The sequence below is a fragment of the Salvelinus alpinus genome, chromosome 2 (genome assembly GCF_045679555.1).
Source record: "Salvelinus alpinus chromosome 2, SLU_Salpinus.1, whole genome shotgun sequence".
Classification (NCBI taxonomy): Eukaryota; Metazoa; Chordata; class Actinopteri; order Salmoniformes; family Salmonidae; genus Salvelinus; species Salvelinus alpinus.
This window is the reverse complement of record NC_092087.1, coordinates 114,698,542-114,722,628: the sequence shown is the minus strand read 5'-3', so window position 1 is coordinate 114,722,628 and position 24,087 is coordinate 114,698,542. Positions and strand designations below refer to the sequence as shown.

The 24,087-nt window shown below is 42.7% G+C and overlaps 2 protein-coding genes across 3 annotated transcripts in view; one reads left to right on the top strand and one right to left on the bottom strand.

Moving 5' to 3' along the window:
• The window catches only part of LOC139548169 (zinc finger protein 135-like), a 263,034-nt gene that overhangs the window by 40,065 nt on the left and 198,882 nt on the right, over positions 1-24,087 (bottom strand). Inside the window, exon 1 of one of the 2 annotated variants that reach the window (XR_011669667.1) lies at positions 1,449-1,693. The exons of the other annotated variant lie outside the window; for it this stretch is intronic. The gene's annotated coding sequence lies outside the window, so the exon portion shown is untranslated. Of the gene's footprint in view, positions 1-1,448; positions 1,694-24,087 lie in introns of those variants that run through there. 2 annotated transcript variants of the gene reach the window in all.
• On the top strand, positions 15,734-21,569 carry LOC139549699 (zinc finger protein 32-like). The gene is made up of 2 exons (XM_071360371.1): positions 15,734-16,423; positions 19,668-21,569. Exons 1-2 carry the CDS (start codon positions 16,084-16,086, stop codon positions 20,198-20,200), a joined length of 873 nt encoding a protein of 290 aa, XP_071216472.1. The 5' UTR covers positions 15,734-16,083; the 3' UTR covers positions 20,201-21,569.

The following is a 24,087-nucleotide window of genomic DNA, read 5'->3' as shown; positions in this document are numbered from 1 at the left end:
CAAAATCGTCAGTGTATCAAATACTTCTTCTCCCCACTGTATAGTGTTTTATGACAAACCTTTTTTACAAATCCGTCAAGACACCAACTTAGACTTTACAGTGAAATGCTTTACTTACAAGCCCTTAACCAACAGTGCAGTTCAAGAAGAAGAAAACATTTACCAAGTAGACTAAAATAAAAAGTAATAATAAAAAGTAACACAATGAGAATAACAATAACGAGGCTATATACAGGGGGCACCGGTACCGAGTCAGTGTGCGGGGGTACAGGCTAGTTGAGGTAATCTGTACATGGTGGGGGCGTAGTGACTATGCATAGGTAACAAACAACCAGCGAGTAGCAGCAGTGCACAAAATGGAGGGGGGTGGGTCAATGTAAATTGTCTGGTGGCGATTTCATGAATTGTTCAGCAGTCTTATGTCTTGGGGGAAGAAGCTGTTGAGGAGGCTTTTGGTCCTAGACTTGGTGCTCCGGTACCACTTGCCGTGCAGTAGCAGAGAAAACAGTTTATAACTTGAGTGACTGGAGTCTCTGACAATGTTGTGGGCTTTCCTCTGACACCGCCTATTATATAGGTCCTGGATGGCAGGAAGCTTGGCCACAGTGATGTACTGGGCCGTTCGCACTACCCTCTGTAGCGCCGAGCAGTTGCCATACCAGGTGGTGATGCAACCGGTCAGGATGCTCTCGATGGTGCAGCTGTATTACCTTTTGAGGATCTGGGGACCCATGCCAAATCTTTTCAGTCTCCTGAGGGGGAAAAGGTTTTGTTGTGCCCTCTTCATGACTGTCTTGGTATATTCCCACCTGGGTGATTGAAAGATGAACTGAGGTCCACACTCCAGTCCAGTTGATGGTGGTAATGCACCTTAAAGTTGGTTTCCAACCGCCATATAAAGTCCAAAGAAGAAAAAGAAGCCTAAAGGAAGGTGAAATTACGAGAAACGAATTTGGTTTACCGTTTGGGGTATTGCAACTGGTTACTTATTTTGATGTGATATGAAAGTATTGTGTGAAATTATTCTCAATTGATATGAAAGTGCAGCGATTTATGTTTCTAGAAATGTATCGCAATTGAGAATGGATTCACATTTAGATGGAATATTTGACTATTTTAGAGCCAGTCTACCTCTGAAAATAACATACAGTCCTTGGACCTTGAGGAGTAACGGGGACAGCAATCAGCAGTAGAAACAATAACAAAGCTTACTCCCTGCCCATTTCAGTAAAAAGCATATTGGGCCAAGCTAATAGGAGATATTGAGGACTACAGTATTTCAGGCATTGTCATTAGATGCATTTGATCAATTGTTAACGTTTTGTTGATGGTCCACTCTTGATGTTCTACACGTTACAGTGTAGCTTCAGCCATTCCTACAGAACAACATTAAAGTGTAGAACCCCTTTACTGCATATTGGTTCAACGACTGCAGAGACGGTACTTACTGGGGTTAAACGGATCTCCAACCTCCTCTTCTTTCACACCAAAAACTGCATCCTCCTCTTTCTCATCCTCCTCTTTCACTCTGAACGCGTCTTCCTCTTCTTTCACTGAACGTCTTTCTCTTCTTCTTTCACTGTAACAGCCTCACCCTCTACTTCTTGTTTTACTGTGACATTCCCCTCTTTCACAAGAGCTTCTTTCTCCGTCCAGCAGACCGCCTCTTCTTTAACAGGAGGTGGGATGTTTAGGGAGCTCATATAGCTAGCTAGCTATCATTAGCGACTAGGCTAGTACTAACTAAACCAGCCAGCTACTATAGCTGACTAATACAAAATAACGTAATATTAAATTAAATAGGTTAACAAGTTGATACGACAGAAGTGTGTCGAAAACACAGTAGCTAATATACATCGAAAGCGTATAAATAGCATGAATCTTTCTGCTATGTTGGCTAGCAAGCTACCGAGGTGGTTGACCAGCTGTTTATGAAGAACCGTCCACTAGGTTATACGTCACGCTGGCAGCGTCGCCTGAAAGACGCACATCGCCGTCTGCTGACTGGAGGGGAAACGCAGTTGAGGATCATATTTTATTTTCCGACAAAAGATTATTTTAAATGGATTTAATTAAATAATACCATTATATTGAGACATACAAAGACAGGAATGTGTTGATTGATTAGTGAGAATAAAAAATGTTTACCACAGCATATTTAAGGCAGTTTCATTAAGTTATACTACATCTAAATAAGTAGCTAGCTACTGTAGGTCTATACTGCTCCTACGTGGTGTAACAATACATCATGTAGATGTATATAATGAACAGACTAGGTCTATACTGCTCCTACACGGTGTAACAATACATCATGTAGATGTATATAATGAACAGACTAGGTCTATACTGCTCCTACATGGTGTAACAATACATCATGTATATAATGAACAGACTAGGTCTATACTGCTGCTACATTTTTTGTATTATAATTTTATATTTACTTAACCTTTATTTAACCAGGTCGGCCAGTTGAGAACAAGTTCTCATTTACAACTGCAACCTGGCCAAGATAAAGCAAAGCAGTGTGACAAAAACAGAGTTACACATAAACAAACGTACAGTCAATAACACCATAGAAAAATCTATATACAGTGTGTGCAAATGGAGTACGAAGGTAAGGCAATAAATAGGCCATAGTAGCGAAGTAATTACAATTTAGCAAATTAACACTGGAGTGATAAATGATGATGTGACGGGAATGGGAACAATCTTTGTTTGGTTTTAGAATGGCATTGTCCCCTCTTGAATTAGCAAGCACACTAGCGAAGTGGCGCGAAGCTCTCCATCGTCAACAAACGCAGACAACGCAACACACCTAACGTCCCGAAAAAATGTCAATAATCTAATAAAACTATATTGAAAAAACATACTTTACGATGATAGTCACGTTTATGAAATAAAATCAAAGCCGGAGATATTAGCCGTCTATAACGACAGCTTTTCAGAAGGCAATACCCGGTCCCTTCTCGCGCGTTCCAGAAAACAGGAAATTGGTGTCACGTCATGCCAAGAGCTCTTATTCAACCTCAGATCAAGTTATACACTCCATTTCTTCTCTCCCTGCCTGTTGACATCTAGTGGAAGGCGTATGCAGTGCATGTCGACCAATAGAACACATGCAAATTAATAAACTGACCCTAGAACAGACTGCCTGATTTCAGATTTCTCACTTCCTGTCAGGAAGTTTGCTGCAAAATGAGTTCTGTTTTACTCACAGATATAATTCAAACGGTTTTAGAAACTAGAGAGTGTTTTCTATCCAATAGTAATAATAATATGCATATTGTACGAGCAAGAATTGAGTACGAGGCAGTTTAATTTGGGAACGAAATTTTTACAAAGTGAAAACAGCACCCCCTATTGAGAAAAGGTTAATGAACAGTCCAGCAGGCATCGGCTATGTAGCCAAGTGATCATAGGGTCCAGTGAACAGCAATATATGAACCAGTGAACAGCAATATATGAACCAGGGAAGCCGTTAGGTAGTCGTTACTACGCTAGCCGGGAGCCGCGCCTGGGTCGAGGCTAACTAGTGCTAGCTTCGGGACAAGGGTGTCACCGACGTCTGGCAAAGGCCGGTTGAGGGCACATCTGACGGAATTGCGTTGGCAGACCAGTTGTGATGGATCGGCGGGGCTCTGTGTCGACAAAGGGTCCAGGCCAACTGGCAAAAGAGGTATTGTAGCTGGAGTAATTTTGTTTGCTAGCCGGGAGATGCACCTGGCTCGAGGCTAACTGGTGCTAGCTTCGGGACAAGGGCGTTAGCCACTATAGCCAATCCGGTGCAAAGGTCCAGAGCTTACGGCAGGAATGCGGTAATGTAGTGGCTTCTAGTCGTCTTAGTGAAGAGTCTGGGAGACATCAGCTGTGTAGCCGAGTGATCATAGGGTCTACTGAGCAGGCCGGGAGATGGGCCTGGCTCAAGGCTAGCGTCGAGGCTAGCCAGCTGCGATTATCTGGTGTAATGGTCCAGAGCTTACAGCAGTAATACGGTGATGTAGTGGAGAAAAACAGTCCGATATGCTCAGGGTTGATATCGCGCAGTGCAGACTGGCAGGTATTATCCAGGCTAAAAGCGGCTGGTGTCTGAGCTAAAAAGGTAAAGGCCGCTAGCAGTGGCTAACAATGACTAAATAGCTAGTAGCTAATTAGCTTCTGATGGCTAGCTTCTGATGGAGGTTCTAGCTATAAGGTCTAAAAAAAATAGCAGATCCGTATCACATTGGGTGAGGCGGGTTGCCGGAAGGTATATGTAATTAAAAAAATGGAAAAAGAGATTGAAATATATTGCAATATATACAAAAAAAGATAACATTTACAACAACAAACACGTCTTACTGCTACACACCATCTTGGATTACAAGATGACTCAGTTAAAAACCATTGGATTTAGCAAACTCTGAAATTATTTAGTATTTCTGTGCCCATGAAAACGGTTTTCCCAGCGTAACATAAGGAGCCACTAAATGATAAGTGGGTCGAGTGCATTTCAGAATACAAAAAAATTGTCCGACAGCAATATCCCGTATTTAAGTTGAAGTTCATCATATGACAAGCGTAACGTTATGACTATAACTACTGTTCCCTGAAGGAGGGAAACTAGGTACAACATACGATCAAATCCACGCCTTGCTGGAAGCCCCACCACCCACAGGTGATGAGAGGCTTGGATTTATTCTGCTCTTTAATACCGCTCTTCACCGACACAGGAAAGGGCGGGGACAAACAGGTGTTGTACCTCATTTCCCTCCTTCAGGGAAGTGCAATTATAATCAAAGTTACACTCCCTTTCAGTCATTCAACTTCGGTACAACATACTATGGGGAAATACAATCATTCCCGATGCCGACCCAAACGGATACTAAATGAAACAGCCCCCTGCAGACCACCCAGACCTGATCCTACAAGATGCGTCAGTTTTGTCAATTTATTCATTGTCTTTTGTTTGAAATAGTCTATCTATCTGTAGACTATTAGTCTACTACTGAAAACTTAAGTAGCAGAATGGCAGAATTTACGAAGTCCAGCAGCGGAGGGGCGAATCCCTCTGGTCAGGTTATGTTGACGACCGGCTCCCTCTGGTCCGGTTATGTTGACGACCGGCTCCCTCTGGTCAGGTTATGTTGACGACCGGCGCCCTCTGGTCGGGTTATGTTGACGACCGGCTCCCTCTGGTCAGGTTATGTTGACGACCGGCGCCCTCTGGTCGGGTTATGTTGACGACCGGCTCCCTCTGGTCAGGTTATGTTGACGACCGGCTCCCTCTGGTCCGGTTATGTTGACGACCGGCTCCCTCTGGTCAGGTTATGTTGACGACCGGCGCCCTCTGGTCGGGTTATGTTGACGACCGGCTCCCTCTGGTCAGGTTGACGACCGGCGCCCTCTGGTCGGGTTATGTTGACGACCGGCTCCCTCTGGTCAGGTTATGTTGACGACCGGCTCCCTCTGGTCAGGTTATGTTGACGACCGGCTCCCTCTGGTCAGGTTATGTTGACGACCGGCGCCCTCTGGTCAGGTTATGTTGACGAGAGGCCCCCTCTGGTCAGGTTATGTTGACGACCGGCTCCCTCCGGTCAGGTTATGTTGACGACCGGCTCCCTCTGGTCAGGTTATGTTGACGACCGGCTCCCTCTGGTCAGGTTGTGTTGACGACCGGCTCCCCCTGGTCAGGTTGTGTTGACGAGCGGCTCCCTCTGGTCAGGTTATGTTGACGACCGGCTCCCTCTGGTCAGGTTATGTTGACGACCGGCTCCCTCTGGTCAGGTTATAGTGACGAGCGGCTCCCTCTGGTCAGGTTATAGTGACGAGCGGCTCCCTCTGGTCAGGTTATGCTGACGGTTATGACTTCGAGTCATTTGTGTGTCTTAATTATTTGATCCAACAGAATGCTTAAAGCATCAGACAAGTTCAGTACGTATATTTGATTTATAAAAACACATGGGGCGATTGGTAGAAAGAACAGATGACTCTTGGTTGACCAAGATGTATTTTAGTTGGGGACAGCACTAGAACATGATTTTGGGGCTCCCGAGTGGCGCAGCGGACACTGCATCTCAGTGCTTGAGGCGCCACTACAGACGCCCTGGATCAAATCCAGACTGTATCACAACCGGCCGTGATTGGGAGTCCCATAGGGCGGCGCACAATTGGCCCAGCATCGTCCGGTGTAGGCAGTCATTGTAAATAAGAATTTGTTCTTAACTGACTTAACTGAAATAAGGGTTACATTTAAATAAATTTAAAAAACAGTGTTTCATGATAAACCATTTTTTACAAATCCATCAAGGCACCAACTTTGAGAAGGGTTTAAAACAAATGTTTTAAACCAATTCATGAATGTAATTGCTTCTAGGTATGTCTTGCCTTTAATGTAAAGGCATGACAAAAAATTGGCTGAATATTATACAATGACTTATCAACAGCTCTAATAATTTGCCTTCACAGGAAATCTTCACTGGCAATTCTAGAATATACTATATAGCCTAGAAACCTGGTTAAACTATCACTATGACATCATGGATGAATTCTAGAATATACTATATATCCTAGAAACCTGGTTAAACTATCATTATGACATCATGCATGGCCAGTCCTTGTATTCATAGTGTAGTGAATTCAGGGGGTAGCCCTGAGCTGGACTCAAACCTGGGTCCAGCGACTGTCAAGCCAACACCTTATAACTGTTACACCAAGATGTCTGAACTTCTTGACGAGTTCGCTAGGTGTTGAGTTAGGGTTGCTACAATATCTTTCTCTATGAATTTGAGAGTGGTTACATTTCTCCAGCCCCATCCCTCAGCTGTTTACCAAACCAAGTCTCTTGGCAGCCATTTTGTTGCTGTTTAAATACTAGGTTGTCCCTTTAAAAAAGCCACACATCAATCAACCAATCTGAAGTTGAAACAATAACAAAGAAGTCATTCCACCACTGTTTTGGTAATAAGATGATGATGGGCCTGGAGACATTTAACTACTCTCAAATTCATAGACAGACCTATGGATGAAAGGACTGACCATCCATGATATCAACATTATAGTTAACCATGTTGAGGCTGTTGATACACATTGTTTCTAAACATTGGAGTAAAAAAAGCTTATTTGGGGTTCTGATGGGGTACAACAGTTTAACTAAACTCATGGGGCATGTGTTATATTCTCCAAGAATCAATGGCAAAATATGGATGTAGCAATTGCAGATTTCCCCTTTAACACCAAAAATCAGTTCAACAACTGCAGAGTTTGTACCTCTGTATTTAAGACAGTACTTACCAGTGGTAATCACGGCCCGGTTTCTCAAAACCATCTTATGGCTAAGTTCATCTTTAGAACCACTGGATGCCTTAAATTGCGTTTGGGAAATCAGGTCCAGATATCCAATTTCTTCCTCCTCTTCTTCCGATGAGACCGTATTCTCCCCATCCTGCGCTTTCACTTCAAAAACTGAATCCTCCTCATCTTTTACTGTAACACCCTCCTCCTCTTTCACTCTGAACGCCTCTTCTTTCACTGTAACGTCTTCCTCTTCTTTCACTGAAACGTCTTTCTCTTCTTCTTTCAGGGTAACAACCTCACCCTCTACTTGTTTTTGTATTGTAACATCCTTGTTTTCCTCCTCCTCTTTGATGAGAGCTTCTTTCTCCGTCCAGCAGACCGTCTCTTCTTCACCAGGAAGAGAGTAATTTAGTGAACTCATGGTCGGAGATGTTAGCTAGCTAAGCTAATGCTAACTTAACCAGCCCGCCAGCTGAATAATAACAACAACACCGTAAATATGAAATGAAATAGTATAACTTACTAACTAGACGACAGATGAGGGTTTAAAACACAGTGGCTAATATACACTAAAGCGTCTAAAGAGCTTTATTGGTTCGGCTATTTTGTCTAGCAAGCTACCGAGGTGGCGGACTAACTGTTGCTGCTGCTGAAAGAAGCGTTCCGTCCACTAGATCATACGTCACACTAACAGCATTGCCTTAAAATCGCACACCGCCATCTGCTGACTGGAGTGGGTAACGCTCAGTCTGAACCTCTGACTGCGATGGAGATGTGCGACTTTAAGACAATGACGCTAGTGTGACGTAAAATATATATTATAATGTTCAGACAAAAAGTTAGTGTAGGAAGCATGAGTTTTTACTCACCAGTGTAACAATACAGTGTGGCTAAAGACTTAGTAACTTAGTTGTGTTCACGATCTGGTTCCCTATAAGCACAACCAGTTATGTTTTTGAATTATCACATATGTATTAATTTATTTCGGGATTCTGGGTAATCCACAGCAGATTTATGGAGAATTGCTGTGGGTGAGTTCAAAATTGAATAGTCCCGGGATAGAAATATATAAAGTTGACATTACATCATAAAATCCACCTTTTAAATCATACATTAGAAATTTATTTACATTTACATTTAAGTCATTTAGCAGACGCTCTTATCCAGAGCGACTTACAAAATTGGTGCATTCACCTTATGACATCCAGTGGAACAGCCACTTTACAATAGTGCATCTAAATCTTTTAAAGGGGGGGGGGGGGGGTCAGAAGGATTGCTTTATCCTATCCTAGGTATTCCTTAAAGAGGTGGGGTTTCAGGTGTCTCCGGAAGGTGGTGATTGACTCCGCTGTCCTGGCGTCGTGAGGGAGTTTGTTCCACCATTGGGGGGCCAGAGCAGCGAACAGTTTTGACTGGGCTGCGCGGGAACTGTACTTCCTCAGCGGTAGGGAGGCGAGCAGGCCAGAGGTGGATGAACGCAGTGCCCTTGTTTGGGTGTAGGGCCTGATCAGAGCCTGAAGGTACTGAGGTGCCGTTCCCCTCACAGCTCCGTAGGCAAGCACCATGGTCTTGTAGCGGATGCGAGCTTCAACTGGAAGCCAGTGGAGAGAGCGGAGGAGCGGGGTGACGTGAGAGAACTTGGGAAGGTTGAACACCAGACGGGCTGCGGCGTTCTGGATGAGTTGTAGGGGTTTAATGGCACAGGCAGGGAGCCCAGCCAACAGCGAGTTGCAGTAATCCAGACGGGAGATGACAAGTGCCTGGATTAGGACCTGCGCCGCTTCCTGTGTGAGGCAGGGTCGTACTCTGCGGATGTTGTAGAGCATGAACCTACAGGAACGGGCCACCGCCTTGATGTTAGTTGAGAACGACAGGGTGTTGTCCAGGATCACGCCAAGGTTCTTAGCGCTCTGGGAGGAGGACACAATGGAGTTGTCAACCGTGATGGCGAGATCATGGAACGGGCAGTCCTTCCCCGGGAGGAAGAGCAGCTCCGTCTTGCCGAGGTTCAGCTTGAGGTGGTGATCCGTCATCCACACTGATATGTCTGCCAGACATGCAGAGATGCGAGTCGCCACCTGGTCATCAGAAGGGGGAAAGGAGAAGATTAATTGTGTGTCGTCTGCATAGCAATGATAGGAGAGACCATGTGAGGTTATGACAGAGCCAAGTGACTTGGTGTATAGCGAGAACAGGAGAGGGCCCAGAACAGAGCCCTGGGGGACACCAGTGGTGAGAACGCGTGGTGAGGAGACAGATTCTCGCCACGCCACCTGGTAGGAGCGACCTGTCAGGTAGGACGCAATCCAAGCGTGGGCCGCGCCGGAGATGCCCAACTCGGAGAGGGTGGAGAGGAGGATCTGATGATTCACAGTATCGAAGGCAGCCGATAGGTCTAGAAGGATGAGAGCAGAGGAGAGAGAGTTAGCTTTAGCAGTGCGGAGCGCCTCCGTGATACAGAGAAGAGCAGTCTCAGTTGAATGACTAGTCTTGAAACCTGACTGATTTGGATCAAGAAGGTCATTCTGAGAGAGATAGCAGGAGAGCTGGCCAAGGACGGCACGTTCAAGAGTTTTGGAGAGAAAAGAAAGAAGGGATACTGGTCTGTAGTTGTTGACATCAGAGGGATCGAGTGTAGGTTTCTTCAGAAGGGGTGCCACTCTCGCTCTCTTGAAGACGGAAGGGACGTAGCCAGCGGTCAGGGATGAGTTGATGAGCGAGGTGAGGTAAGGGAGAAGGTCTCCGGAAATGGTCTGGAGAAGAGAGGAGGGGATAGGGTCGAGCGGGCAGGTTGTTGGGCGGCCGGCCGTCACAAGACGCGAGATTTCATCTGGAGAGAGAGGGGAGAAAGAGGTCAGAGCACAGGGTAGGGCAGTGTGAGCAGAACCAGCGGTGTCGTTTGACTTAGCAAACGAGGATCGGATGTCGTCGACCTTCTTTTCAAAATGGTTGACGAAGTCATCTGTAGAGAGGGAGGAGGGGGGGGGGGAGGAGGATTCAGGAGGGAGGAGAAGGTGGCAAAGAGCTTCCTAGGGTTAGAGGCAGATGCTTGGAATTTAGAGTGGTAGAAAGTGGCTTTAGCAGCAGAGACAGAGGAGGAAAATGTAGAGAGGAGGGAGTGAAAGGATGCCAGGTCCGCAGGGAGGCGAGTTTTCCTCCATTTCCGCTCGGCTGCCCGGAGCCCTGTTCTGTGAGCTCGCAATGAGTCGTCGAGCCACGGAGCGGGAGGGGAGGACCGAGCCGGCCTGGAGGATAGTGGACATAGAGAGTCAAAGGATGCAGAAAGGGAGGAGAGGAGGGTTGAGGAGGCAGAGTCAGGAGATAGGTTGGAGAAGGTTTGAGCAGAGGGAAGAGATGATAGGATGGAAGAGGAGAGAGTAGCGGGGGAGAGAGAGCGAAGGTTGGGACGGCGCGATACCATCCGAGTAGGGGCAGTGTGGGAAGTGTTGGATGAGAGCGAGAGGGAAAAGGATACAAGGTAGTGGTCGGAGACTTGGAGGGGAGTTGCAATGAGGTTAGTGGAAGAACAGCATCTAGTAAAGATGAGGTCAAGCGTATTGCCTGCCTTGTGAGTAGGGGGGGAAGGTGAGAGGGTGAGGTCAAAAGAAGAGAGGAGTGGAAAGAAGGAGGCAGAGAGGAATGAGTCAAAGGTAGACGTGGGGAGGTTAAAGTCGCCCAGAACTGTGAGAGGTGAGCCGTCCTCAGGAAAGGAGCTTATCAAGGCATCAAGCTCATTGATGAACTCTCCAAGGGAACCTGGGGGGCGATAAATGATAAGGATGTTAAGCTTGAAAGGCCTGGTAACTGTGACAGCATGGAATTCAAAGGAGGCGATAGACAGATGGGTAAGGGGAGAAAGAGAGAATGACCACTTGGGAGAGATGAGGATCCCGGTGCCACCACCCCGCTGACCAGAAGCTCTCGGGGTGTGCGAGAACACGTGGGCGGACGAAGAGAGAGCAGTAGGAGTAGCAGTGTTATCTGTGGTGATCCATGTTTCCGTCAGTGCCAAGAAGTCGAGGGACTGGAGGGAAGCATAGGCTGAGATGAACTCTGCCTTGTTGGCCGCAGATCGGCAGTTCCAGAGGCTACCGGCGACCTGGAACTCCACGTGGGTCGTGCGCGCTGGAACCACCAGGTTGGGGTGGCCGCGGCCACGCGGTGTGAAGCGTTTGTATGGTCTGTGCAGAGAGGAGAGAACAGGGATAGACAAGCACATAGTTGACAGGCTACAGAAGAGGCTACGCTAATGCAAAGGATATTGGAATGACAAGTGGACTACACTTCTCGAATGTTCAGAAAGTTAAGCCTACGTTGCAAAAAAAATCTTATTGACTAAGATGATTAAAATGATACAGTACTGCTGAAGTAGGCTAGCTAGCAGTGGCTGCGTTGTTGACTTTGTTTGAAAGCTGGCTAACTAACCGAAATTACTCTAGACTCCACAGTTATCTTAGATACAAAGACAGCAAAGACAACTATGTAGCTAGCTAACACTACACTAATCAAGTCGTTCCGTTGTTCCGTTGAATGTAATAGTTTCTACAGTGCTGCTATTCGGTGGCTAGCTGGCTAGCTAGCAGTGTTGATTACGTTACGTTAAAAGGACGAAAGTAGCTGGCTAGCTAACCTAGAAAATCGCTAACCTAGAAGAAGCTAACTTAGAAAAAGCTAACCTAGAAAACCGAAATTACTCTAGACTCCACAGTTATCTTTTATCTTAGATACAAAGACAGCACAGACAACTATGTAGCTAGCTAACACTACACTAATCAAGTCGTTCCGTTGAGTGTAATAGTTTCTACAGTTCTGCTATTCGGTGGCTAGCTGGCTAGCTAGCAGTGTTGATTACGTTATGTTACGTTAAAAGGGCGAAAATAGCTGGCTAGCTAACCTAGAAAATCGCTCTAGACTACACGATTATCTTTGATACAAAGACGGCTATGTAGCTAGCTACGATCAAACAAATCAAACCGTTGTACTGTAATAAAATGAAATGTGATACTACCTGTGGAGCGAAGCGGAATGCGACCGGGTTGTTGAATGCGGAAGTTCTATTCGGTAGACGTTGGCTAGCTGTTGGCTGGCTAGCTAGCAGTGTTCCTGCGTTAAGGACGACAAATAGCTGGCTAGCTAGCCTCGGTAAATGAAGATAGTCACTCTAAAACTACACACTGTGAACTACACAATTATGGATACGAAGACAGCAAAGACAACTATGTAGCTAGCTAACACTACACTAATCAAGTCGTTCCGTTGAATGTAATAGTTTCTACAGTGCTGCTATTCGGTAGACGGTGAACGTTTGCTAGCTGGCTAGCTGGCTAGCCGCTGGCCAGATAGCAGTGTTTGACTACGTTAGGACTACGAATTACGATAATTACGCAATTATCTTTGATATAAAGACGGCTATGTAGCTAGCTAAGAAGAAATTGCTAAGATCAGACAAATCAAACCGTTGTACTATAATGAAATGTAATGAAAAGTTATACTACCAGCGGAGCGAAGTGCGAAATGCGACCGCTCGCTCCTACCCGGAAGTCTAAATGTTTATGTTTTAGTAACTACTGTTGTTGGTTTGGCGTCAAATAAGCCTCTCTTTAAATGTTATTTGCCAAATCTCAGTTTTCCATGTGTTTTATGCTGAAATTCCCTCTTTCAAGTTGGTATCTAACTGGAAAATGCATCTTCTTTAGGAGTGCTATTTTTACCCTGTCGACTACTGATCATTCATCCACACTGTGTGTCTCATCAATGCAGGTCATTTATGACAAATGTATAAAGTACATGTTTTATTAACTCATGGACACCAGCCAGTTTATCAGCCCGGTTTTGTTAGTTTAGGTGTATTATACTTCTTCGCCACCAGAGGGGGACATTGAGTCAATCTTCAGGTTAATTTGATATATTTTGATAGTAAAATGGATGACAGTTTATTCTGATGGAGTGAACATGAGACACATGGAAACAATTGATTCATTTATTATAGTAAATTATGAATTAGTAGGAATGGTTAAATCCACTATACGATCACAATGACTTTGATAGACATTTTAATTGTTTCTTTTGTTAGTATATTATAGGGCAGATTAATATAGAATTGCTGTGGGAGTGCTATTTATATCCCGTCACTACTGATCATTCATCCAGACTGTGTGTGTCCCATCATTGCAGCTTTGGAAATAAATGAACTATCCATCCATTGCTCCTTCCTGTGTTGACTCACTGACTTGAGAGACCAGGAAGGTCACACTAGCTCGATAGGTTGATATCTAGCTCAAGCTTCACCTCATGCTTTTCATTAACTGTGTGGTTGTGTTATCTAGTGGGAACCCGTTAGCACGGTAGGCTCTGGTGCCTTCTTGCCGTGGGCTCAAAATGACAGAGGAAATCTACCTGCTTGCTCCTTTCTGTTTTGTCAACTTTTCGATATGGATGTTATGTTTGATACCGGATGTATCATTGAATTGAATTGAATCATTGCATTGAAAGCAGTAAACTTTTTTTGTGTTGATGCCTGTATCACTTTATCAGCAGCACGTCATCAATGACGTCTGGAGATTCATTTCATCGAACAACCACCTGATTGGTTTGGTATTGGGCTGGTTCGACACTGCAAGCGACTGACTGATCTACAAATCACCTTACATCATAAATAACTACTCATTATTATTTATAAATCAGTCAGCCAGTCACCATTTACCCACAATGCAGCATGGATTTGATGCTCTCAAACAGTGGTTTAGCTATGCTGCTACGGTGTGGGATGTCATCTATAATAATGACATAAAGGCTATGCTGCTACGGTGTGGGATGTCATCTATAATAATGACATAAAGGCTATGCTGCTACGGTGTGGGACGTCATCTATAATAATGACATAAAGGCTATGCTGCTACGGTGTGGGATGTCATCTATAATAATGACATAAAGGCTATGCTGCTACGGTGTGGGATGTCATCTATAATAATGACATAAAGGCTATGCTGCTACGGTGTGGGATGTCATCTATAATAATGACATAAAGGCTATGCTGCTACGGTGTGGGACGTCATCTATAATAATTTGTCTGTTCTAAATTCTGTGTTGCTCAAAGCCTTGAGTGATGAACCTATTTTTGAGACTATTGGTTGTAAAGCATCAATGCTTCAGGAAGCTTTGTTTCACCATCATGGAATCTATCTATTTTGTATCTACACACATTCTGTGTGTCTCTGCTCTTCTGATCTGCAGTCATATTTTAGTTATTTTAGATGCAGTTAGGTTTGTATGCAGTCTGGTGATATACCAGGGGCTGGGCATGTAGTTAGGTTTGTATGCAGTCTGGTGATATACCAGGGACTATGGATGCAGTTAGGTTTGTACAGTCTGGTGATATACCAGGGCCTGGGGATGCAGTTAGGTTTGTATGCAGTCTGGTGATATACCAGGGCCTGAGGATGCAGTTAGGTTTGTATGCAGTCTGGTGATATACCAGGGACTGGGGATGCAGTTAGGTTTGTATGCAGTCTGGTGATATACCAGGGCCTGAGGATGCAGTTAGGTTTGTACAGTCTGGTGATATACCAGGGACTGGTGATGCAGTTAGGTTTGTACAGTCTGGTGATATACCAGGGACTGGACATGCAGTTAGGTTTGTATGCAGTCTGGTGATATACCAGGGACTGGGGATGCAGTTAGGTTTGTATGCAGTCTGGTGATATACCAGGGACTATGCATGCAGTTAGGTTTGTGAGGTCTGGTTATATACCAGGGCCTGGGGATGCAGTTAGGTTTGTATGCAGTCTGGTTATATACCAGGGCCTGGGGATGCAGTTAGGTTTGTATGCAGTCTGGTTATATACCAGGGCCTGGGGATGCAGTTAGGTTTGTATGCAGTCTGGTGATATACCAGGGACTGGGGATGCAGTTAGGTTTGTATGCAGTCTGGTGATATACCAGGGACTATGCATGCAGTTAGGTTTGTATGCAGTCTGGTGATATACCAGGGACTGGGGATGCAGTTAGGTTTGTACAGTCTGGTGATATACCAGGGCCTGGGGATGCAGTTAGGTTTGTATGCAGTCTGGTGATATACCAGGGACTGGGGATGCAGTTAGGTTTGTACAGTCTGGTGATATACCAGGGACTGGGGATGCAGTTAGGTTTGTATGCAGTCTGGTGATATATCAGGGACTGGGGATGCAGTTAGGTTTGTATGCAGTCTGTATGTATATACAGTTAGCGTTGTTTTCCTCTAGCTATTCTCCAGTTTGCTCCCAGCAGCTTTCATAGAACGTAGATCACTGTTAAACCAGACGCTGCAGAGCGTTTGTTTGACTGAATGAATATGACATTGCCTTAAATGCAGCGTTAGATGTAAAGTTTAAATTCTCATTCATTACACATCTTCACTAATCAATCAACACATGCTTAACTTTGGACGTATCAATATAATATTATTTAATGAAATACATTTTAAAATACAATTTTTTGTCAGGAAATAAAATAAACATTTCCTTATACTGCGTTACCCACTCCAGTCAGCTGATGACGATGCTGCCAGTGTGACGTATAATCTAGTGGACGGGACACTTCAACAACAACAGCGAGTCAGTCACTTCAGTAGCTTGCTAGGCGACATGGCCTAAACATTCAAGCTTTTTAGACTGTTTCAGTGCATATTTGCCTATGTGTTTTAGACATACTTCTGTTTTATAGCGAGTTGACCCATTTATTTTCATATTTACGTTGTTAGTCAGGCAGACGTCTTAAATTTGCCTAGCGCTAGGCTAGTCGCTAATGCTAACTAGCTAGCTAACATCTCCGACCATGAGCTCTCTAAACATCCCCACTCTTGTTAAAGAAGAGGTCTGCTGGACGGAGAAAGAAGCTCTGGGGCTGAACATTGTCGTGAAAGAGGAGAAGGAAGAAGAGGTTGTCACAGTAAAACAAGAAGTAGAGGGTGAGGCTATTACAGTGAAAGAAGAAGAGAAAGACGTTACAGTGAAGGAAGAGGAAGACTCATTCAGAGTGAAAGAGGAGGATGTTACAGTAAAAGAAGAGGAGGAGGAAGAGAAAGAGGAGGATGCAGTTTTTGGAGTGAAGAAGGAGAAAGAGGGAGAGATAACGGTCATATTGACAGAGGAGTCAGGAGATCTGATTACCACCAGTAAGTACTGTCTTAAAAACGGGCTCTAACTCTCTAAATGTTTTGAATGAATGTGTGGTTTTTAAGCAGCATGCTACTGAAATTCTATACTTGAAAATGTTGTTCTGTACTATAGGAATTTATGTGATAATATAATGTTAAAGCTACATTTTAAAATGGGTGATTAAAGCCCTGAATGCTGATTGGCTGACAGCCGTGGTATATCAGGCCGTATACCATGGGTATGACAAAACATGTATTTTTACTGCTCTAATTACGTTGGTAACCAGTTTATAATTGCAATAATCCACCCCAGGGGTTTGTGATATATGGCCAATATACCACGGCTAAAGGCTGTATCCAGGCACTCTGCGTTGCGTCGTGCTTAAGGACAGTCTTTAACCGTGCTATATTGGCCATATACCACACTTCCTCGGGTCTTATTGCTTAACTGTAACATGTGTATACCATCAGAGTCCCCCGACCACAAAATCACAACTTAATTGTCTCACAGAATGGCAAACAACCATCTCTGTTCAGCCTATAAACATGACATTATCTGTTATTATAGAGCTCTGCTCAGCCTATAAACATGACATTATCTATTATTATAGAGCTCTGCTATAAACATGACATTATCTATTATTATAGAGCTCTGCTCAGCCTATAAACATGACATTATCTATTATTATAGAGCTCTGTTCAGCCTATAAACATGACATTATCTATTATTATAGAGCTCTGCTCAGCCTATAAACATGACATTATCTATTATTATAGAGCTCTGTTCAGCCTGTAACCATGACATTATCTATTATTATAGAGCTCTGTTCAGCCTATAAACATGACATTATCTATTATTATAGAGCTCTGCTCAGCCTGTAAACATGACATTATCTATTATTATAGAGCTCTGCTCAGCCTATAAACATGACATTATCTATTATTATAGAGCTCTGCTCAGCCTGTAAACATGACATTATCTATTATTATAGAGCTCTGCTCAGCCTATAAACATCACATTATCTATTATTATAGAGCTCTGCTCAGCCTATAAACATGACATTATCTATTATTATAGAGCTCTGCTCGGCCTGTAACCATGACATTATCTATTATTATAGAGCTCTGTTCAGCCTAAAACATGACATTATCTATTATTATAGAGCTCTGTTCAGCCTATAAACATGACATTATCTATTATTATAGAGCTCTGCTCAGCCTGTAAACATGACATGATCTATTATTATAGAGCTCTGCTCAGCCTGTAACCATGACATTATCTATTATTATAGAGCTCTGCTCAGCCTGTAAACATGACATTATCTATTATTATAGAGCTCTGCTCAGCCTATAAACATGACATTATCTATTATTATAGAGCTCTGTTCAGCCTATAAACATGACATTATCTATTATTATAGAGCTCTGCTCAGCCTGTAAACATGACATTATCTATTATTATAGAGCTCTGCTCAGCCTATAAACATGACATTATCTATTATTATAGAGCTCTGCTCAGCCTATAAACATGACATTATCTATTATTATAGAGCTCTGCTCAGCCTATAAACATGACATTATCTATTATTATAGAGCTCTGCTCAGCCTGTAAACATGACATTATCTATTATTATAGAGCTCTGCTCAGCCTATAAACATGACATTATCTATTATTATAGAGCTCTGTTCAGCCTATAAACATGACATTATCTATTATTATAGATCTCTGCTCAGCCTATAAACATGACATTATCTATTATTATAGAGCTCTGCTCAGCCTATAAACATGACATTATCTATTGTTATAGAGCTCTGTTCAGCCTATAAACATGACATTATCTATTATTATAGAGCTCTGCTATAAACATGACATTATCTATTATTATAGATCTCTGTTCAGCCTATAAACATGACATTATCTATTATTATAGAGCTCTGTTCAGCCTATAAACATGACATTATCTATTATTATAGAGCTCAGCCTATAAACATGACATGATCTATTATTATAGAGCTCTGTTCAGCCTATAAACATGACATGATCTATTATTATAGATCTCTGCTCAGCCTGTAAACATGACATTATCTATTATTATAGAGCTCTGCTCAGCCTATAAACATGACATTATCTATTATTATAGAGCTCTGTTCAGCCTATAAACATGACATTATCTATTATTATAGATCTCTGCTCAGCCTATAAACATGACATTATCTATTATTATAGAGCTCTGCTCAGCCTATAAACATGACATTATCTATTGTTATAGAGCTCTGTTCAGCCTATAAACATGACATTATCTATTATTATAGAGCTCTGCTATAAACATGACATTATCTATTATTATAGATCTCTGTTCAGCCTATAAACATGACATTATCTATTATTATAGAGCTCTGTTCAGCCTATAAACATGACATTATCTATTATTATAGAGCTCAGCCTATAAACATGACATGATCTATTATTATAGAGCTCTGTTCAGCCTATAAACATGACATGATCTATTATTATAGATCTCTGCTCAGCCTATAAACATGACATTATCTATTATTATAGAGCTCTGTTCAGCCTATAAACATGACATTATCTATTATTATAGAGCTCTGTTCAGCCTGTAAACATGACATTATCTATTATTATAGAGCTCTGCTCAGCCTGTAAACATGACATTATCTATTATTATAGATCTCTGTTCAGCCTATAAACATGACATTATCTATTATAGAGCTCTGTTCAGCCTATAAACATGACATTATCTATTATTATAGAGCTCTGCTCAGCCTATAAACATGACATTATCTATTATTATAGATCTCTGTTCAGCCTATAAACATGACATTATCTATTATTATAGAGCTCTGCTATAAACATGACATTATCTATTATTATAGATCTCTGTTCAGCCTATAAACATGACATTATCTATTATTATAGAGCTCTGTTCAGCCTATAAACATGACATTATCTATTATTATAGAGCTCTGCTCAGCCTATAAACATGACAGTATCTATTATTATAGAGCTCTGCTCAGCCTATAAACATGACATTCCCTGAGAAATTAGATTTGGAGCTCTACATCATTTGTTTTTAAATCTCACTGTCACCAAATTTATTTTTAATGATGTAATGTTGTGAAGACTGACCTCAGGTTATTGAGGGATCTAGTCTAGATTAAACCTCATAGGAAGACAATTTTATTTAATGCAGGCTTCATTCAGGTCTCTGTTTAACTAAATAATCTGTTTGTCATTTGGCAGGAGAGAGACCAGACTCTGACAGCGAGAAGAGTTCCTCAGAGGAAACAGACCCAGAGACGCCTAACCAACACCACTGTTCCCACTGTGGAAAGAGTTTTAGGTGGTTAGGGAGCCTGAAAATGCATGAGAGAATACATACAGGAGAAAAGCCCTACCACTGTTCTCACTGTGGAAAGAGTTTTACTCAGTTAGGGGCCCTGGTTGGGCATGAGAGAACACACACTGGAGAGAAGCCTTATCACTGTTCTCACTGTGGAAAGAGTTTTAGGTGGTTATGGGTCCTGAAAAAGCATGAGAGAATACACACAGGAGAAAAACCTTTCCAATGTTCCCAGTGTGAAAAGAGTTTTAGGTGGTCAGGGAGTCTGAAAAAGCATGAGAGAAAACACACAGGAGAAAAGCCTTTCCAACATACTAATACACAGGAGGAGAAGACATACCACTGCTCTCATTGTGAAAAGACATTTTCCCAGTCAGAGGACCTGAAAACACATGAGAGAATAGAGAGGCTGTGTTCTGACTTATGTTTCTGACTGAGAATTTGTCCACGGCCAGGATTCACAGGACCAGGGTGTCCGCTATGGACACCTGGAAGAAATCAGCAGCGGACATTTCTGGAGGTTTATCCAACAGACCTGTACATCCATGAATGGATCTATAATGTGTAACTATTTCTGAAGGTTTATCCAACAGACCTGTACATCCATGAATGGATCTATAATGTGTAACTATTTCTGAAGGTTTATCCAACAGACCTGTACCTCCAGGAATGGATCTATAATGTGTAACTATTTCTGATGTATTGTTTAATAGATGTACTATGTTAGGTATATTTATCTGGGGTTTTATTTCAACAGATTTTACTGATGCTATTAGATTGTACTATGTTAGGTATATTTATCTGTGGTTTTATTTCAACAGATTTTGCTGATGCTATTAGATTGCTGGGTGGGGGGAGTTTTATAAATACAGAGACTTCAGAAAGTATTCACACCCTGTCACGTTCCTGACCTGTTTTCTGTTGTTTTGTATGTGTGTGATGGTCAGGGCGTGAGTTTTGGGTGGGCAGTCTATGTTTGCTGTTTCTATGTTGGTTTTGGGTTGCCTGGTATGGCTCTTAATTAGAGGCAGGTGTTTTGCGTTTTCCTCTAATTGAGAGTCATATTAAGGTAGGTTGTTCTCACTGTTTGTTTGTGGGTGATTGTCTCCTGTGTCAGTGTCTGTATGTTACGCCACACGGGACTGTTCCGGTTTTTGTTAGTTCGTTCGTTTTATGTAGTCTGTTTTCCTGGTTCATGCGTTCTTCACGTTGTATGTAAGTTCGTGTCCAGGTCTGTCTACATTCGTTTATTTGTTTTGTAATTATTCAAGTGTTTGTCGTGTTTTTCCGTTTTGTCTATTAAATCAATATGTATTCACAACCCGCTGCATTTTGGTCAAATCCCTGCTACTCCTCTTCGGATGAGGAGAAGGAGGAAGCCCGTTACACACCCCTTGACTGGTCCCACATGTTGTTGTGTTACATCCTGAATTTAAAAATTATTTTTATTTAACCAGGTAGACTAGTTGAGAACAAGTTCTCATTTACAATGACACATACAACAACACAGAGTTACACATGGAATAAACAAAAATACAATCAATTATACAGTAGAAAAATCTATATACAGCATGTGCAAATAAGGTAGGATAAGAGAGGTTAGGCAATAAATAGACCATGGTGGCGAAGTAATTACAATATAGCAATTAAACACTGGAATGGTAGGGAATGTGAATGTGAATAGCAGAAGATGAATGTGCAAGTAGAGATACTGGGGTTAAATGGATTCAATACCCCATAATGTCAAAGTGGAATTATGTTTTTGGAAATGTTTACAAATGTAATTAAAAGCCTAAATAAGTTCAGGAGTAAAGATTTTGCTTAACAAGTCACATAATAAGTGTGCACATGTAACGGATGTGAAATGGCTAGCTAGTTAGCGGGTACGCGCTAGTAGCATTTCAATCAGTTACGTCACTTGCTCTGAAACCAATATGTAGTGTTGCCCCTTGCTCTGCAAGGGCCGTGGCCTTTGTGGAGCGATGGGTAACGATGCTTCGTGGGCGACCGTTGTTGATGTGTGCAGAGGGTCCCTGGTTCGCGCCCGTGTCGGGGCGAGGGGACGACGTAAAGTTATACTGTTACATTGATGCTGTTGACCCGGATCACTGGTTGCTGCGGAAAAGGAGGAGGTTGAAAGGGGGGTGAGTGTAACGGATGTGAAATGGCTAGCTAGTTAGCGGGTACGCGCTAGTAGCATTTCAATCAGTTACGTCACTTGCTCTGAAACCAATATGTAGTGTTGCCCCTTGCTCTGCAAGGGCCGCGGCTTTTGTGGAGCGATGGGTAACGATGCTTCGTGGGTGTCAGTTGTTGATGTGTGCAGAGGGTCCCTGGTTCGCGCCCGTGTAGGGGCGAGGGGACGTACTAAAGTTATACTGTTACACACACAGACTCACTCTGTGTGCAATAATAGCGTTTAACATGATGTCTGAATGACTACCTCATCTCTGTACCCCACACATACAATTATCTGTAATGGCCCTCAGTCGAGCAGTGAATTTCAAACACAGATTCAACCACAAAGACAAGGGAGGTTTTCCAATGCCTCGCAAAGAAATGCACCTATTGGTAAATGGGTAAAAAAAAGCAGACATTGAATATCCCTTTGAGCATGGTGAAGTTATTAATTACACTTTAGATGGTGTATCAATATACCCAGTCACTAACTCAGTTGCTGGAGAGGAAGGAAACCGCTCAGGGATTTCACGATGAGGCCAATGGTGACTTTAAAATAGTTAGTGTTTAATGGTTGTGATAGGAGAAAACTGAGGATGGATCAACAACATTGTAGTTACTCCACAATACTAACCTAAATGACAGAGTGAAAAGATGGAAGCCTGTACAGAATACAAATATTCCAAAACATGCATTCTGTTTGCAATGAGGCACTAAAGTAATACTGAAAAACAATGTGGCAAAGAAATTAACTTTATATCCTGAATACAAAAGCGTTATGTTTGGGGCAAATTCAACACATCACTGACTACATATTTTCAAGCATGGTGGTGGCTGCATCATGTAATGGGTATGCTTGTCATTGGCATAACTAGAGGCGTAACTACAGTCCCTGGTTCTAATCTAATGATCATCAGCTGCATCATTTTATGGTTCTAATCCAGGCAGTATCACTTCCAGGTTAAGCGAGGAGTGTGTCAAGATGTGCAGTGCGGCTTGGCAGGGTCGTGTTTCGGAGGACGCATGGCTCTCGACCTTCGCCTCTCCCCCGAGTCCGTAGAGGAGTTGCAATTGGATTTCATGACATTGGTGAAAAAAAATATATATAATACACTGGTATTGAAATTAGATTTTTAATCACCTGGAAGATGTGTCAAACCATGTAAACACCTGCAAGACTTCGGTTAGAAGTGAATCACCTGGCAGATGTGTCAAACCATGTAAACACCTGCAAGACTTCGGTTAGAAGTGAATCACCTGGCAGATGTGTCAAACCATGTAAACACCTGCAAGACTTCGGTTAGAAGTGAATCACCTGGCAGATGTGTCAAACCATGTAAACACCTGCAAGACTTCGGTTAGAAGTGAATCACCTGTCATATGTGTCAAACCATGTAAACACCTGCAAGACTTCGGTTAGAAGTGAATCACCTGCCTGGACATCCTAAGAAGCACACAGAGACCTGAATTTTGAAGTCGGTTTTATAATACTTGTGAAAACTGACTTCAGGTGATTGAGGGTTCTAGTCTAGATTAAACGTCATAGGAAGTTTGATCATGTGGAGGTTTCATTCAAGTCTGTTTAATTAAATAATCTGTTTGTCTTTGACAGGAGAGAGACCAGACTCTCCTTCTGACAACAGGAAGAGTCCTTCAGGGGAACCAGACCCAGAGACGTCCAAACCAGCAGGACGACATCACTGCTCCTTGTGTGGAAAGAGTTTTACTCAGTTAGGGAGCCTGAAAACACATAAGAGAATACACAAAGAAGAGAAGCCTTACCACTGCTCCTTGTGTGGAAAGAGTTTTAGGTGGTTAGGGAGCCTGAAGAAGCATGAGAGAATACACACAGGAGAAAAGCCTTACCAATGTTCCCATTGTGGAAATAATTTTGTCCAGTTAGGAAACCTGAACCAGCATGAGAGGACACACACAGGAAAAAAAGATGCACCACTGCTCCCAGTGTGGAAAGAGATTTACCCGGGTTAAGGTACCTAAAAAAGACTTGTGTTTTTGACTGAGAATGTGTGTTTTCTTTTTGACTGTCAAAATTGAGTTTACTTAGTGTAATGTTAGTGTACTGTTTTTTAAAATTGCGATTAATCCATTGTCTGAAAGGGTTAAAAACACACTGAAAACATC

What these genes read in the sequence shown, in the direction of transcription:
- LOC139549699 (XM_071360371.1), top strand. Translation starts at nt 16,084, where the DNA reads ATGAGCTCTCTAAACATCCCCACTCTTGTTAAAGAAGAGGTCTGCTGG. An exon ending in AGGAGATCTGATTACCACCA is followed by an intron (nt 16,424 to 19,667) that starts GTAAGTACTGTC and finishes GTCATTTGGCAG; the next exon opens with GAGAGAGACCAGACTCTGAC.